The sequence below is a fragment of the Balaenoptera physalus genome (assembly GCF_965194825.1).
Source record: "Balaenoptera physalus genome assembly, chromosome: 8".
In the NCBI taxonomy this organism is placed as follows: domain Eukaryota; kingdom Metazoa; phylum Chordata; class Mammalia; order Artiodactyla; family Balaenopteridae; genus Balaenoptera; species Balaenoptera physalus.
Genome location: NC_138887.1, coordinates 20112535 through 20125458, shown reverse-complemented (window position 1 = coordinate 20125458; position 12924 = coordinate 20112535). Strand labels below are relative to the sequence as shown.

At 36.7% G+C, this 12924-nt stretch overlaps 2 protein-coding genes across 2 annotated transcripts in view; one reads left to right on the top strand and one right to left on the bottom strand.

Annotated features, from left to right (window-relative positions):
• FBXL13 (F-box and leucine rich repeat protein 13) overlaps positions 1-12924 on the bottom strand; it is a 208574-nt gene that overhangs the window by 43530 nt on the left and 152120 nt on the right. The window contains exons 13-17 of the mRNA XM_082473917.1: positions 11175-11273; positions 10160-10277; positions 9906-10068; positions 5137-5256; positions 4126-4252 (exon numbers count right to left, since the gene is read on the bottom strand). Coding sequence (XP_082330043.1) covers positions 4126-4252; positions 5137-5256; positions 9906-10068; positions 10160-10277; positions 11175-11273 — 627 coding nt within the window. The remainder of the gene's footprint in view (positions 1-4125; positions 4253-5136; positions 5257-9905; positions 10069-10159; positions 10278-11174; positions 11274-12924) is intronic.
• Positions 1-12924, top strand: part of LRRC17 (leucine rich repeat containing 17) — a 194138-nt gene that overhangs the window by 29192 nt on the left and 152022 nt on the right. The window lies entirely within an intron of this gene.

Here is a 12924-nt window from a genome sequence, read left to right as displayed (position 1 = left end):
TAACTGTGTTCTCTTCTTGGCTTCCCCCATTTAAATTAGCTCTCTCAATTAAACACCTTTTTGGATTTCTAAATATCTGTAGTTTTGCCTTTGCTGCTTAACTTCCTCATAAGTATCCATGATTTTCTGAACACAATGCCCCATCACCCACTGCAACCCTAGAGAGCTTTTCTACCTCCAAGGAGTAAATTTCACTGATTTCCCTGCTTATTTCCAGAGCTCTTGTACCTCTCTATAAAGCTGTCTTGCAGGTGACTCAAACTAAACATGCCTATTTTCCCAACCTGTAGCCAACCTGTTCCTCTCCCTATGGAAGGGACACAGCTCAGTAAAGGACACCACCATTTATAGAGACGCTCAAGCCAAAAATCTGGCATCATCCTTGATTCCCTCTCTCTCTTCCTTACCCCCATACTCCTTCTGTCCCTAGCTCCCGTTGATTCTTTCTTCTAAATGTCCCTCAATCTGCTGTGCCAGCCCTACTACCATCTCCCTGGTTATAACCCTAATATAGACCCTCATAATTTTTCACATGAATTACTGCTTTATAATTGGTCACTAGTGCATCTATCATCTCCATGTCTATCCAGCAGATAGAGTGACCTTTTCAAAATGTCAGTCTGACTGTGTTACTGTCTGTCTAATTGACAATACTGAATGTCCTTCCATTGCCAACAAGGCAGAGAACAAATTCCTCACTGTGGCTTCTGGACCCCTCATGACCTGGCCCCCGCCTACCTCTCAAACATCATCTCTCACCACTCTCCTCCTAATCCAGCTATACCCAAATGTGCAGATTTCCTTGATGCGACCATACTCTCAACCTCTTTACCTTTGTGCGAGCTATTTCTTTGTTTCACCACATACTCTTTCCCCTTCTCTTGTAAAAGAAGATCTTCTCTGACTCTCTGAGCCAGGTTAAGTTTCCCATCTGTTTGTTTCCCACACCCATCATGTTTTGTAACCACTTGTCTCACGCCTGTCTTCCACTAGAATGTAAGGGCTAGGAGGAGGGGGCCTGTCTGTTTTGTTCATTCCAGTATCCCCAGCACCAAGCACAATGTAATTAGAGTAAATATTTGTTAACTAAGTAAGTAGTGTGATTCTAACTAAAAACTCACTCTTGAAAAGAATTGTGAGTGAACATAATTATTAGAAAACATAAATTGTTTTTTTTCCCAAAGGCATAAGTGGTCACATTTGATCTCTGGTGAATATCTGTAACATTCCAGAGTTTAAATCTTGAATGTTAAGTCTATAGTCATATTTGCACTTCATCAGACCTACAATCCAGGCTGGTGTTTAGCTGCCCCGAGTTGACATCTGGGCTGACTCATTTTAATTTGACTGTTTGAGGTTAGCTTCCACAGCTGTTGTAGCACTATGTTGTCAATCATTTGACTTTTGGATCACAATTTAACTGACTTGGAGGAGGAAAACAACAGCCTTCAGAAGACTTTTCAGTCTTTTAGCAGAAAACAACTAGCTTTCTTCTCCATAGGTGCTCTTTCAGATTGTGTATATTCTTTACAAAAAAATTAAAACAGTGAATGGGACTTGAGGCTATATTCCTAAGTTTTTAACTTTTCCTCAGTTAAAAATTTTAATATGTGGTCTTCGAAAATAAAAACTGAGCTTTTCGCAAATGCTAAAAACTAGGATAGAGCATCTAAGCCTACCTTCGTTAATTCAACAAATGTTCACCAGATAGTTCAGACTTGTGATGAGTGCTGTGGTGGAATTATATTTTAATGTACTTTATAATGTGCTTTGATCCTTCTTGTTACCCTGTGACCCTTCAGACAACAGCTGGGCCTTCTACTTATATGTGTCAGGGAAGGGTTTTTACAGAACAACACAGGACAAAAACATCCTAGACTTGTAAGCTTTAAATTCTAAACCCTGAAAGTCTTGGAACATGACATTTTTAAAAACCATGTAATCAGTTGGAACATTTCTTCCACCCTCAGATTAGACAAAGAATCTGTGCCAAGAGAAGAGACGGGGAGCAAAGAAAAGAAGAGGGGAGAGGAGCAGAGAGGGAAGGAGAAGAGAAAGGAGAGACAAGAGGAAGGGAGAGAGAAGGGGGGAAGGAGGGGAGGGTGGAGGAAGAAGAGGGGAAGGGAGAGCAGGAGGGAAGCAAAGGAATGAGGTGCTGGGATACAGGGCCCTGTTCCAGACCTCCCTGGACTCTATCTCCGGATAGGTTTGGGGGTCTAAGAGTACATGAGAACTCATTCTACTTTTCCCTGGTATGGCTGTGCAAAGCAACAAGGCAGCAGAGTTTTCCTATGCTCATCATTGTACCAGCTAAGATCTAATGAGGAAAATAAAAACAACTCTAATTTCAAACTGAGGAAATTTAATTGTGAAAGAGAATTGACTAAACAGGTGTTAGAGAACTGAGGAGCCTAATGGAATAATGACAAAATCTAGAGATTTAGCAGCAGGAAACCACTACCACCCCTGTGCTGGAAGGACAATGGGAAACAATGGTGTTTATTAGAGCCCAGAGTCCAAGGTCACGAGGGAAGCTAGAACCACAGCAGTTCTGACTAAAGGGAGTAGATCACAAAAGACATGCAGCTGATGATAATAATGAAAGGAAAGGTGGAGGAAAACCCCGGCCTCTCCCTTCTTCTGACCCTCCCATTGTGCACAAATGCCTCACAAGCACCAAACCCAACTGGAATCTAACTGACGTGAATCAGCCATTCTGTAGGAGAGTGAGAAGGGTGAGGCATGGGTCTGAGGGCAAATACACCCAGATGTAACAGCAGGAAAATGTCTGCAGGGGATGTCTGGGATTGTGGACCTAAGAAGGCCTCACAGAGTCCCCATGCCCCAGGATGACCCAGAGGGGCCCAGAGCAAGGGCCCCTATGACAAAGGAGCCTGAAGACTTGAAGGGGGGCTTAGAGCCAGGAAAGGGAAGACACATCAGGAATTTACCTGGAAGGAAACCAAATGGGCCCTCAGACATCTCACTGGATTCCACCTTGGACAAAAGACAGCATTGAGAAGACCAGGCTTGATTCCACCATGAGTTGACTACATGTAACTGCCCTGAGCTCCCACTCTCATACTACATTTCGACAACACTCCAAGGAAGGGGAGAGGAGACCACCTAGCAGAATGGAGGCTGAATCTAAATTCACTCTTAGATAAAGAAAGGAAAGAACCTGAACCAATGAGCAGACATAGTTATTTAAAAGAGCCCACTGAATATGTAGGGAAGGATGGCCATATAACACAGGTGTCAGTAATGCAGTGAGAAACAGAAACAGGTCATGTTAAAGAATGCACTGTGGCTGGAGATGTACATAGAGAAGTTCCTGTACTTGCCTGTAAGGTAGGACTTCTCAGAGAAGACCTCAGAGACAGGTGATATTTGATGAGCTTGAGGGATGAATAGGGATTTAGCAAGCAGATGGGGAAGAGATCCTCACCTCTGTTGTCTTCTTCTATCCCTCCCAATGCTCTGATTTTCAAGAGAAGCCAGTACATTCCTTATCTAACTACAGTCCATTAAAGTCTTTCAGAAACATGACAGATCTCTGGGTTTATCTTCATTTTGATTAGTAAATGGGGCAGTGCTGGAATGATAGGATAGGTGTGACCTGTGTTTCAACTCTGATGAGTAGCAACAGCAGCTTGCAAGAGATGAGTTTCTTAAAATGTATCCTCTTATAGATTTGTAGAGGCCATTTCTAGACTTCAGTTTTGAACTAAGGACTTGGATCTCAAGGCACTCAGGTAGTCTTATAGAATATACAATCCACAGGAAAAATATACCTAAGCCATCCAAAATATATCTCCACAATAACCAAATGTCTATAATTGAAACACATTTCAGATCTATCACATAAAACTCTGATCTGTCAGGACTTTCCTCAAAATATTGTGTTTTGCCATTTTTTAAAGCAGAGAAACAAGACCATTGATTTACAAATGACCTCACCTATCGCTATTCCAGAAACAATATTCCCAAACTTGCCCTTTATAATCCAATATTCTAAGAAATAAAAATAATTGTTGTTCTCTCCATTGTTTACAAAATGGAAAATGATTATATTACAGAAAACAATAGAAGTCATTGAATTGTTTGAACACTTTTTTTTTTTACCTCATTAGAGATGTCTGTTCCAGAGAGATCTACTGATACCAAAGAAAAGATGTTTACAATAAATTCAACTCCTAGGTCAGTCAGATGTTCACAATTTCGTAAACTCAAGTAGTTTAAATTAGAGCAGCTGAAAGAAAGTAGCATGAAGAATTCATTTTAGCTTTTAATCACACTGTCAGTAGAAATTTCTTCATATTAAAAACTACTTGGGGAAAGCAAATGCTATTGAAACAAGGATTTTCCTTTTCTTGTCATAAAAGTAAGCTTAAAAGTGTAAATAATTGGGACTTCCTTGGCTGTCCAGTGGTTAGGACTCCGCACTTCCACTGCAGGGGTCGTGGGTTCGATCCCTGGTCGGGAATTAAGATCCCACATGCCGTGGGCAGCACGGCCAAGAAAAAAAAAAAAAGTGGAAATAATTGACATTACAAAGTTGAATGAAAGAGAGGTGGATTACTGTATAAAACATTCTGTGATTTCATTTCATATTGCAATTTCTAATAAGAAAAAAATATATTACATGCATACAAAAACTATCACGTAAATACCACGATGAATGACCACTAAAAGTGCAAAGTTAAATTTCTCACTTATCCTTACAAGTTTGCTACAAGAATTGTACTTAACCCCTTAGTGTACACAAGTAAACAGGGTCAAGAATAAACCCACCAGCTTGAATATCCCTTGGGAAACGCTGTAAAGGTTTACATAGAGATGTTATCCTTGAAAAGTACAGAGAAGTCACCCAGGTATAGCTATTCATAACTTCATGAGTGATTCCATCTCAAACTTTCTCCAAGTTGAAATTTAATAAGAAACGTCTTAGATATAGTCAAAAGATTAATTCATTCCATGACTCCAATGTCTTATTTCGTTTTGCTGAATATTGGACCAGCTTCTGGGCATCCCTTATGTTTTCCAAATGGCTTCAAAAGTCTATCTCTGATTTGTCCTATTAACAAATATACAATTACTAATAACATGATGTAAAATACTATTGTTTTATCATACCGCTCTGATAGTTTTGCAATAGAGGCATCACCCAAGTGGATACAGTTACTTAAATTTAGCTCTCTTATCTTTGTGCTTGCAGGACCATCAAGAAACTGCTTTAGTCCCATGTCACCAATTCTGTAGGAAAGAGTAAGAAAAGCTCTACATGTGATTTTATGTATAAATATGTAGAATACTATTAAAATAATAGTTACTACACCCAATACATTCCAAAATAGCAAGGTGATATCTATATCTGGTATTTTGCCAACATTTTTAAACCAAATTTGATTATATAGCTTTTATTTTAATAGAAAATATGTAAATGATAGTAATGGGAGAAATGTTACTAAAAATGCTATTCCTATTCATTTGTTCATTTAATTAGGTGGCCTAATTATTAATAAAACAGATAGCCTATAAGGTTTCTTCCCTGGGGTTAAAATGTGATCATGTTAAACAGTGCCTGATGCAATCTCCTGCAAAAGAAAAAGACCAAAACTTAGGATAGGGAGAACCACGCCTAACAGTCAAACTACTGTCAAAATCTTGGAGGAATTTCCACTAAGTACAAGTCAATTTAGCTGGACTGGAAACCTAATAAGTTACCTAAAGATCCTTTCTTTCTGAAGCAGAGAAAATCTGATGCTGTAAGAAGATCTTGACCTCAGTCTTCCCACACTGTCCTTAATCATAGACACCTATGTGTCAGTGCCATCCCTCCCACCCCTCCCATGTAAGTCCAGACTTATAAATGATTCTCTAAATTATAAATAGTCAACAAGAAACACATTTATAATAAAATGACAACAAAAACGAAGAAAATTGTGCGGTGGTACTAGGTAAAGGTAAATAAAATTAACACGGGGTGATAATTTTACATTGAGTTAGAATACTGTACTAGTAAAAATATTAAACAAGACTAACAGGGTAATTTTACATTGATTAGGTATCACCCCAATGAAGATAATATGGTTGGGTACAGAATTTGGGGATCATATTCTTTCCTGCCATGAAACTGCGTACAGTGAAATGGTGTAATGATGTAACCATTTTAAAATATATATATATATGTGTGTGTGTGATCAAAAAAAATCAGACTATCCATAGAAATTAACACAACATTGTAAATCAACTATACTTCAATAAAATAATTTTTTTTAAAAATCAGGTTGGTTAAGACTCCATGCTTCCAATGCAGGGGGCACAGGTTCGATCCCTGGTTGGGGAACTAAGATCCCACATGCTGTGCAGTGCAGCCAAAAAAACCCAAAAAACAACCCCGCCCCCCCAAAAAAACCTAAAAAATCAGGCTGGCCTTGGATTTCTCCTCTGCAACAGAAATACCAAACATATAAATGTATATATATAATATAACAATATAAACAATATTAATTAAAATACCAATTATAAATACATTTTCTGTTACAGAAGAGAAATCCAAGGCCAGTCTGACTTTTTTTTGGTAATTTTAGTCATGAACTTTTATGCAACATATAATATAGCATAAATACAAAATGAAAGAAAAATAAAAATTCAAAAAGAACATAATTTTGTATTAGACTTAGCTTTTGACAAACAAAAAAGGGGCATAAAGTTTAAGTAATATAATTAATATAATTTAAGTTCCATGGACTATTCATATATATTCAACATGATAAACAACATAGCCATCATCTTTTTCACCAGCATTACCCCTAAATAAAGATCCCAAAAGACAGAAATTGTACAGGCCGTATTTTTGTACCATGATGTCATAAAATGAAAAATTAGTAACAGTGATAATTAGATATAAACTACATGGATATCTGAATCATTTTTAATAAATAATTCTTGGGTAAAGAGAAAATCAGATAAGTATTATAAAACTATATATCTTTCCAAAATTTATATATTTAACATAATTTCAATTAATATCTCAATAGGATTTTTTCTGAAATATGACAGAATTATTCTAAAGTTCACTTGGAAGAATAAACTGGCAAAAATATCTAATAACTTAGAAGACTACTAATAAAGAGAGTCTCATTCTTTTAGATATTAAAACATATTATAAAGCAGTAATAATAATAAAGGATAACATTTCTTGAGTGCTTATTATGTGCCAGACACTATTCTAAGTATATTACATGAATTAACTTATTTGATCCTCACAACAATCCTGAGTGTATACTCTTCATTTTCCCCATTTTACAGATAAAGTACTGTGCAAGATTAGACAGAAAACAGATAAATGAATGCAACAGAAAAGATAGCCTGAAAACAGACATTTATATACTAACACACACACACACATGTACTGACATGTGTATGTGTATATATATGGCTGTGTATATATAGATGTATATATACATTTATATGATAATCCTGGAGGCATAAAAGTCAATAGAAAAGGACTTTTCAGGTAATGGTCCAAGTTAATGGGTTAATGCATTTAATCCTAAACCTGGCTGCGCATCAGAAGCACCCATGTTGTTTTTTAAAAAATATACAAGCTAGTGTTCCATCCCTAGATATTTAGATTCAGTAGCTCTGGGGTAGGCCTTGGGCATATGTAGTTTTATTCAGCTCTTCAGGTGATTCTGCTGCCCTGGAATTCTCACTTTTAAATCATATATATTTTTGAAATTTATCTTTTTATTACTGATTCCTAATTTAACTGCATTGTAGTTAGAGAATATAGTTTGTTCGTTACCAATACTATGAAAGTTGTGGGAACTTGCTTTAAAACTTCATACATAGTCCATTTTTTGAAGGGTTGATATGTGGTTGAGAAAAATGTATACTTTGACTCTCAAACTTCCTGTTTTAGGTGTATCTCTTATAGATGAATTTTAAAAATCTAATCTAAAACGCTGATATTAAACCTTCTCTGTCTTTTGTTATACTCCATCACATTTTTCTTTTTCTTTTTTCACTCTGCTGTCATTTCTTCAGTTATCTTCCAGCTTTGTACTTCTCTCTTCAGTGAGTTCTAACCTGCTGATTAGCAATTCCTTTTCTTTATTTCAATAACTATATTTTTTATTTCTAAAAGTTAGTTTTTCAAGTAAATCTGGTTATTTTTATCACATTTTGTTGTCTGCTCATATTTCTGGTTCCATTATTTATTTCTTCAAATATTTCATACATAGTTACTTAATATTCTATGATAATTCTAATATATGAATTATGGAAGTTCAAATTTATTTTGCTTCATGGTGACTTATATCTTTGTACATTTGATGGTCTTTAATTGTGAGCACCTATTTATTTGACTTTAACCTATGGGAATTTTGGACGCCTAAAGAGAAGGTGCTTTCCTTCAGAAAAGCTTTGAGCTAACTTCTTCCAGGGACCTAGGTACTATCTACCTGATACCACTTTGTCCACCTTGAAGAGGTCCAGACACTGCAGAAGTCTCATCCTGCTTCCCTATCTTGAGTCTTGCTAAAACTGATTGTCTTAATGCCAATGTTGAAATGAACATTTATGCTCATAGCAGCTCTATCTTTATGTTTGCTTGGTATTCACTGTTCGTCTTAGAGAGTCTACTCATTGAGAAGGTGGTGAAGAATCATGATATTGGATATTTCTAGTACTCTTTGTGGGCTCAGCAATGTATTGAAAGTATGTTTCATCCAGGATCTAAATTGTTTGTAGCAAGGAGTCCTTTGAAGTGTTTTGTCAACTATACTGCTGGACGCAGAAAAACCTCCATTTCTTTTTAAAATTATGTAACCTGCAGAAGCCTGAGTGAAATATATGAATGCAATTCAATTTTATTTCACATGTTAATACAGATAGGATTAGCTGTTACACACACACACACACACACACACACACACACACACACACACACATCCTGCTTGCATTATGGTGCCAGCTTGCTCATGAGCTTGCAACCAAGATGCCAACTGGAACTTTAATCATCCGAAGGATTGACTGAGGGTGGAGGGTCTGCTTCCAAGTTCACTCACATGGCTGTTGACAGGAGGCCTCAGTTCCTTGCTGGCTGTTGACTGGAGGCTTCATTTCGTAATCCAGGTTTTACCCATTTCAAATCCTGTCTTTACCTCCCCTCCCCAACCCATGGTGCCTCCCCATTTTAATATAGGGAACATGGGTTAAGGTTTTGTGTAGCTTAGCTTATTACTCTGACTTGTCTTATGTTTTCCCAAATATTAACCAGTTTCATTGTAGATCAAACGCTATTTTGTTATCATCTGGCCCTTTAATATTATAAGAAATTTATACAGGCAAGAGGCTGAGATATCCACTGGGGAAGAAATTTTAGCAAGAATTTGATCCTTGCCCACCTGAGAATACCAGGATAGAAGCCCATTTGTAACCCAGCTAAAGAAAGGGTTTCAGTAAGAACTTGCCATCTGTCCATCTGTGAGCAAACCCACACAGAGGAGAAATCTAACTAGTACCCAAGAGGAAACACTTCAGTAAGATTGGTTCTTCATAAGCAAGTTGGAAAGTCCATTTGGGAAAAAGACCTATTAACTGAACTAGCTGTGAGAACCTTCACTAGGAAAGGTAGCCCATAAGTGTTCCAGCAAATTCATTTAATCTTACAAGGGCCTGTGATTCCACATATCCTGAGCGTTCCCTGACAGTCTCCCCATGCCCCCACATAACTAGTCTGGGTTGGGTGCCCCTCCTTTGTTTTACCACAGAACTCTGCATTTACCTCCACTTGCACTCCTGACTTTCATGTTTACTCTCCTAACCAATGAGCATCTTGAGGAAGTCTGGAACATTCTAGATAATCAGTGTTTCTTGACTGAATGACTCATTACCTTACACAATTTGCCAGATTCAACACAGTAAGTTGCTTCAAAGGTGAGAGTGACTTGAGGCTACCATCTGTTATTCCCTTGCAGTCCACCATGTAAATATGACTGATATTTGGAGAATTCTTGTCTATAAATTTGAAGCACGCATCGGTAATCCTTTTATTTCCTGTTTTAAAAAAAAAGAGAAGTATTGTATTTGAATTGCCACAAGATTAAAAGTAAAAATTAATGCTAAACCACTTTTTAACATCACAGACCTTCAAATCGGATCTTTCTGAGGTCACAAGTAGAAAGAGCTTTGAAAGTACAATCGGAAATATGTGGTGCACCAATGAAAACTACTGATGTAATTCGATGGCATTTTTCAACTAAAGCCTTTAGAAGAAAAAAAAAAAAAAAAAAGATTAACCGGAGTATAGAGAACAAGCTTATGAAAGAGATGAGGTTATTTTTTTCCTCTCAATATTTTCAGAAACAGACACATTAACTATTAAATTGTCCTAATTTCAAAGAAAATGGGACTTTTTTCCAATATATTTTAGTACACTTACATTTGAGTAATGCATAGGAATCAACTAAATGATGTTACAAAAGTAAGGGAAAACATGAGAAAATGGAATGCTGAAAAAAATCACTACATTTAGAAGCTTGACATGTAGAATTAGACTTAAAATTTATGCTTAAGCTACAATATCATTGAAATAAAAATATCCTAACTGTGAAACGAAGTTTCTCAGGGTATTTAAGGATTCAAATGTTCAAATGTGTGTGTATAAATTTCCTAATGATTTTCTTATATAAAAAAACTAAAATGGGGACTTCCCTGGTGGCAAAGTGGTTAAGAATCTGCCTGCCAGTGCAGGGGGCACGGGTTCGAGCCCTGGTCCGGGAAGATCCCACATGCTGCAGAGCAACTAAGCCCGTGTGCCACAACTACTGAGCCTGCACTCTAGAGCCCACGAGCCACAACTACTGAGACCACGTGCCACAACTACTGAAGCCTGCACGCCTAGAGCCCGTGCTCCACAACAAGAGAAGCCACCACAATGAGAAGCCCGCACACCGCAACGAAGAGTAGCTCCCGCTCACCGCAACTAGAGAAAGCCCGCGTGCAGCAACAAAGACCCAACACAGCCAAAAATAAATAAATAAATAAATAAATTTTTAAAAACTACAATGAAAAACCCATTCATATTTTTCAATAATTCAAGCCACTAGAAAATGTGCCAACCAAATGAGACTGAAAAGAAAATATAGTTTCCAACTACGTACTTTTACACAGTTGTCCGTCAGAGTTGGCATGTCATTGATGGTCAGATGCCTAATCCCACTGCAGCTGTTTGCAATGTTCCTGAAGCCTTGGACTGAAATCTGAATTGTACAGAGTTGGTGAAAATGTGGGAGAACCCATTAGTATGACCTCTAATAAAACCCTAAGATAGTAATAACTAAAGTTATGTCATGATTTTGCTACTGTGTTTTAAAATTGAAACCATAAAATATTGCAGACATAAAAGGAAACAAAGAATCTAACCTTGATTTCTTTAATTTTTATATATATGTTTTGTGAAATTATCATCACAGTCTAGTTAACTTGTTATTCTATTTTTTATTGAGGTAAAATTCATATAACATAAAATCAGTCACTTAAAAAGTCATTTAACCATTCATAATTTTGTATAACCACAACTTCTATATAGTTTGAAAACATTTTTATCACCCTAAAAAGAAACCTTTTACCTATTAAGCAGTTGCTCCCCATACTCACCTTTTCCCAGCCCCTGGCGATGACAAATCTGTTTTCTGTCTCTATGGATTTACCTATTCTAAATATTTCATATAAGTGGAATTATACAGTATGTGGTCTTTTGTGTCTAGTTTCTTTCACTTGCCTTAATGTTTTTGAAGTTCATCCACAATGTGGTATATATCAGTACTTTATTCATTTTTTATGGCTGAATAATGTTCTATTTTATGGATATACCACATTTTGTTTGTCCACTCATCTGTTGTTAGATATTTTGTATATTTTGAATAGTGCTGCTATGAACATATGTGTACATCTATTTGTTTGAGTACCGGTTTTAAATTCTTTTTGGTATATACCTAGGAATGAGATTGCCAGATCATATGGCAATTCTATGTTTAACTTTTTAAGGAACGACCAAAATATTTTCTACAGTGGCCGTACTATTTCACATTCTCATCAGCAATCTACAAGGGTTCCAATTTCTTCACATCTTTGCCAAAACTTATTTTTTATTTTTCCATATTTTCCTTTTTCAAAAAATTTCCTAATGAGCTTGAGGTGGTACCTCATTGTGATTTTGATTTGCATCTCCCTAATGACTAATGAGATTGAGCATCTTTTCATGTACGTATTAGTCATTTGAATGTCTTCTGTAGAGAAATGTCTACTCAAGTCCTTTGACTAATTTTCAGTTGGGTCATTTGTCATTTTGTTGAGTTGTAAGAGTTCCTTATATATTCTGGATTCTAGACCCTTAGATATATGACTTACAAATATTTTCCCCATTCTTTAGGTTGTCTTTTCACTTTTTAATAATGTCCTTTCATGCACAAGTTTTTAACTTTGATGAAGTCCAATTTCTCTGTTTTTTCTTTTGTTGCATATGCATTTTTTTCTTTTTAAAGCAATGAATATTTATTTATTTATTTATTTATTTTTAACGTTTTTATTGGAGTATAATTGCTTTACAATGGTGTGTTAATTTCTGCTTTATAACCAAGTGAATCAGTTATACGTATACATATATCCCCATATCTCTTCCCTCTTGCATCTCCCTCCCTCCCACCCTCCCTAACCCACCCTTCTAGCTGGTCACAAAGCACCGAGCTGATCTCCCTGTGCTAGGCGACTGCTTCCCACTAGCTATCTGTTTTACATTTGGTAGTGTATATATGCCCATATATACACTACCACTCTCTCACTTTGTCCCAGCTTACCCTTCCCCCTCCCCATGTCCTCAAGTCCATTCTCTAGTAGGTCTGCGTCTTTATT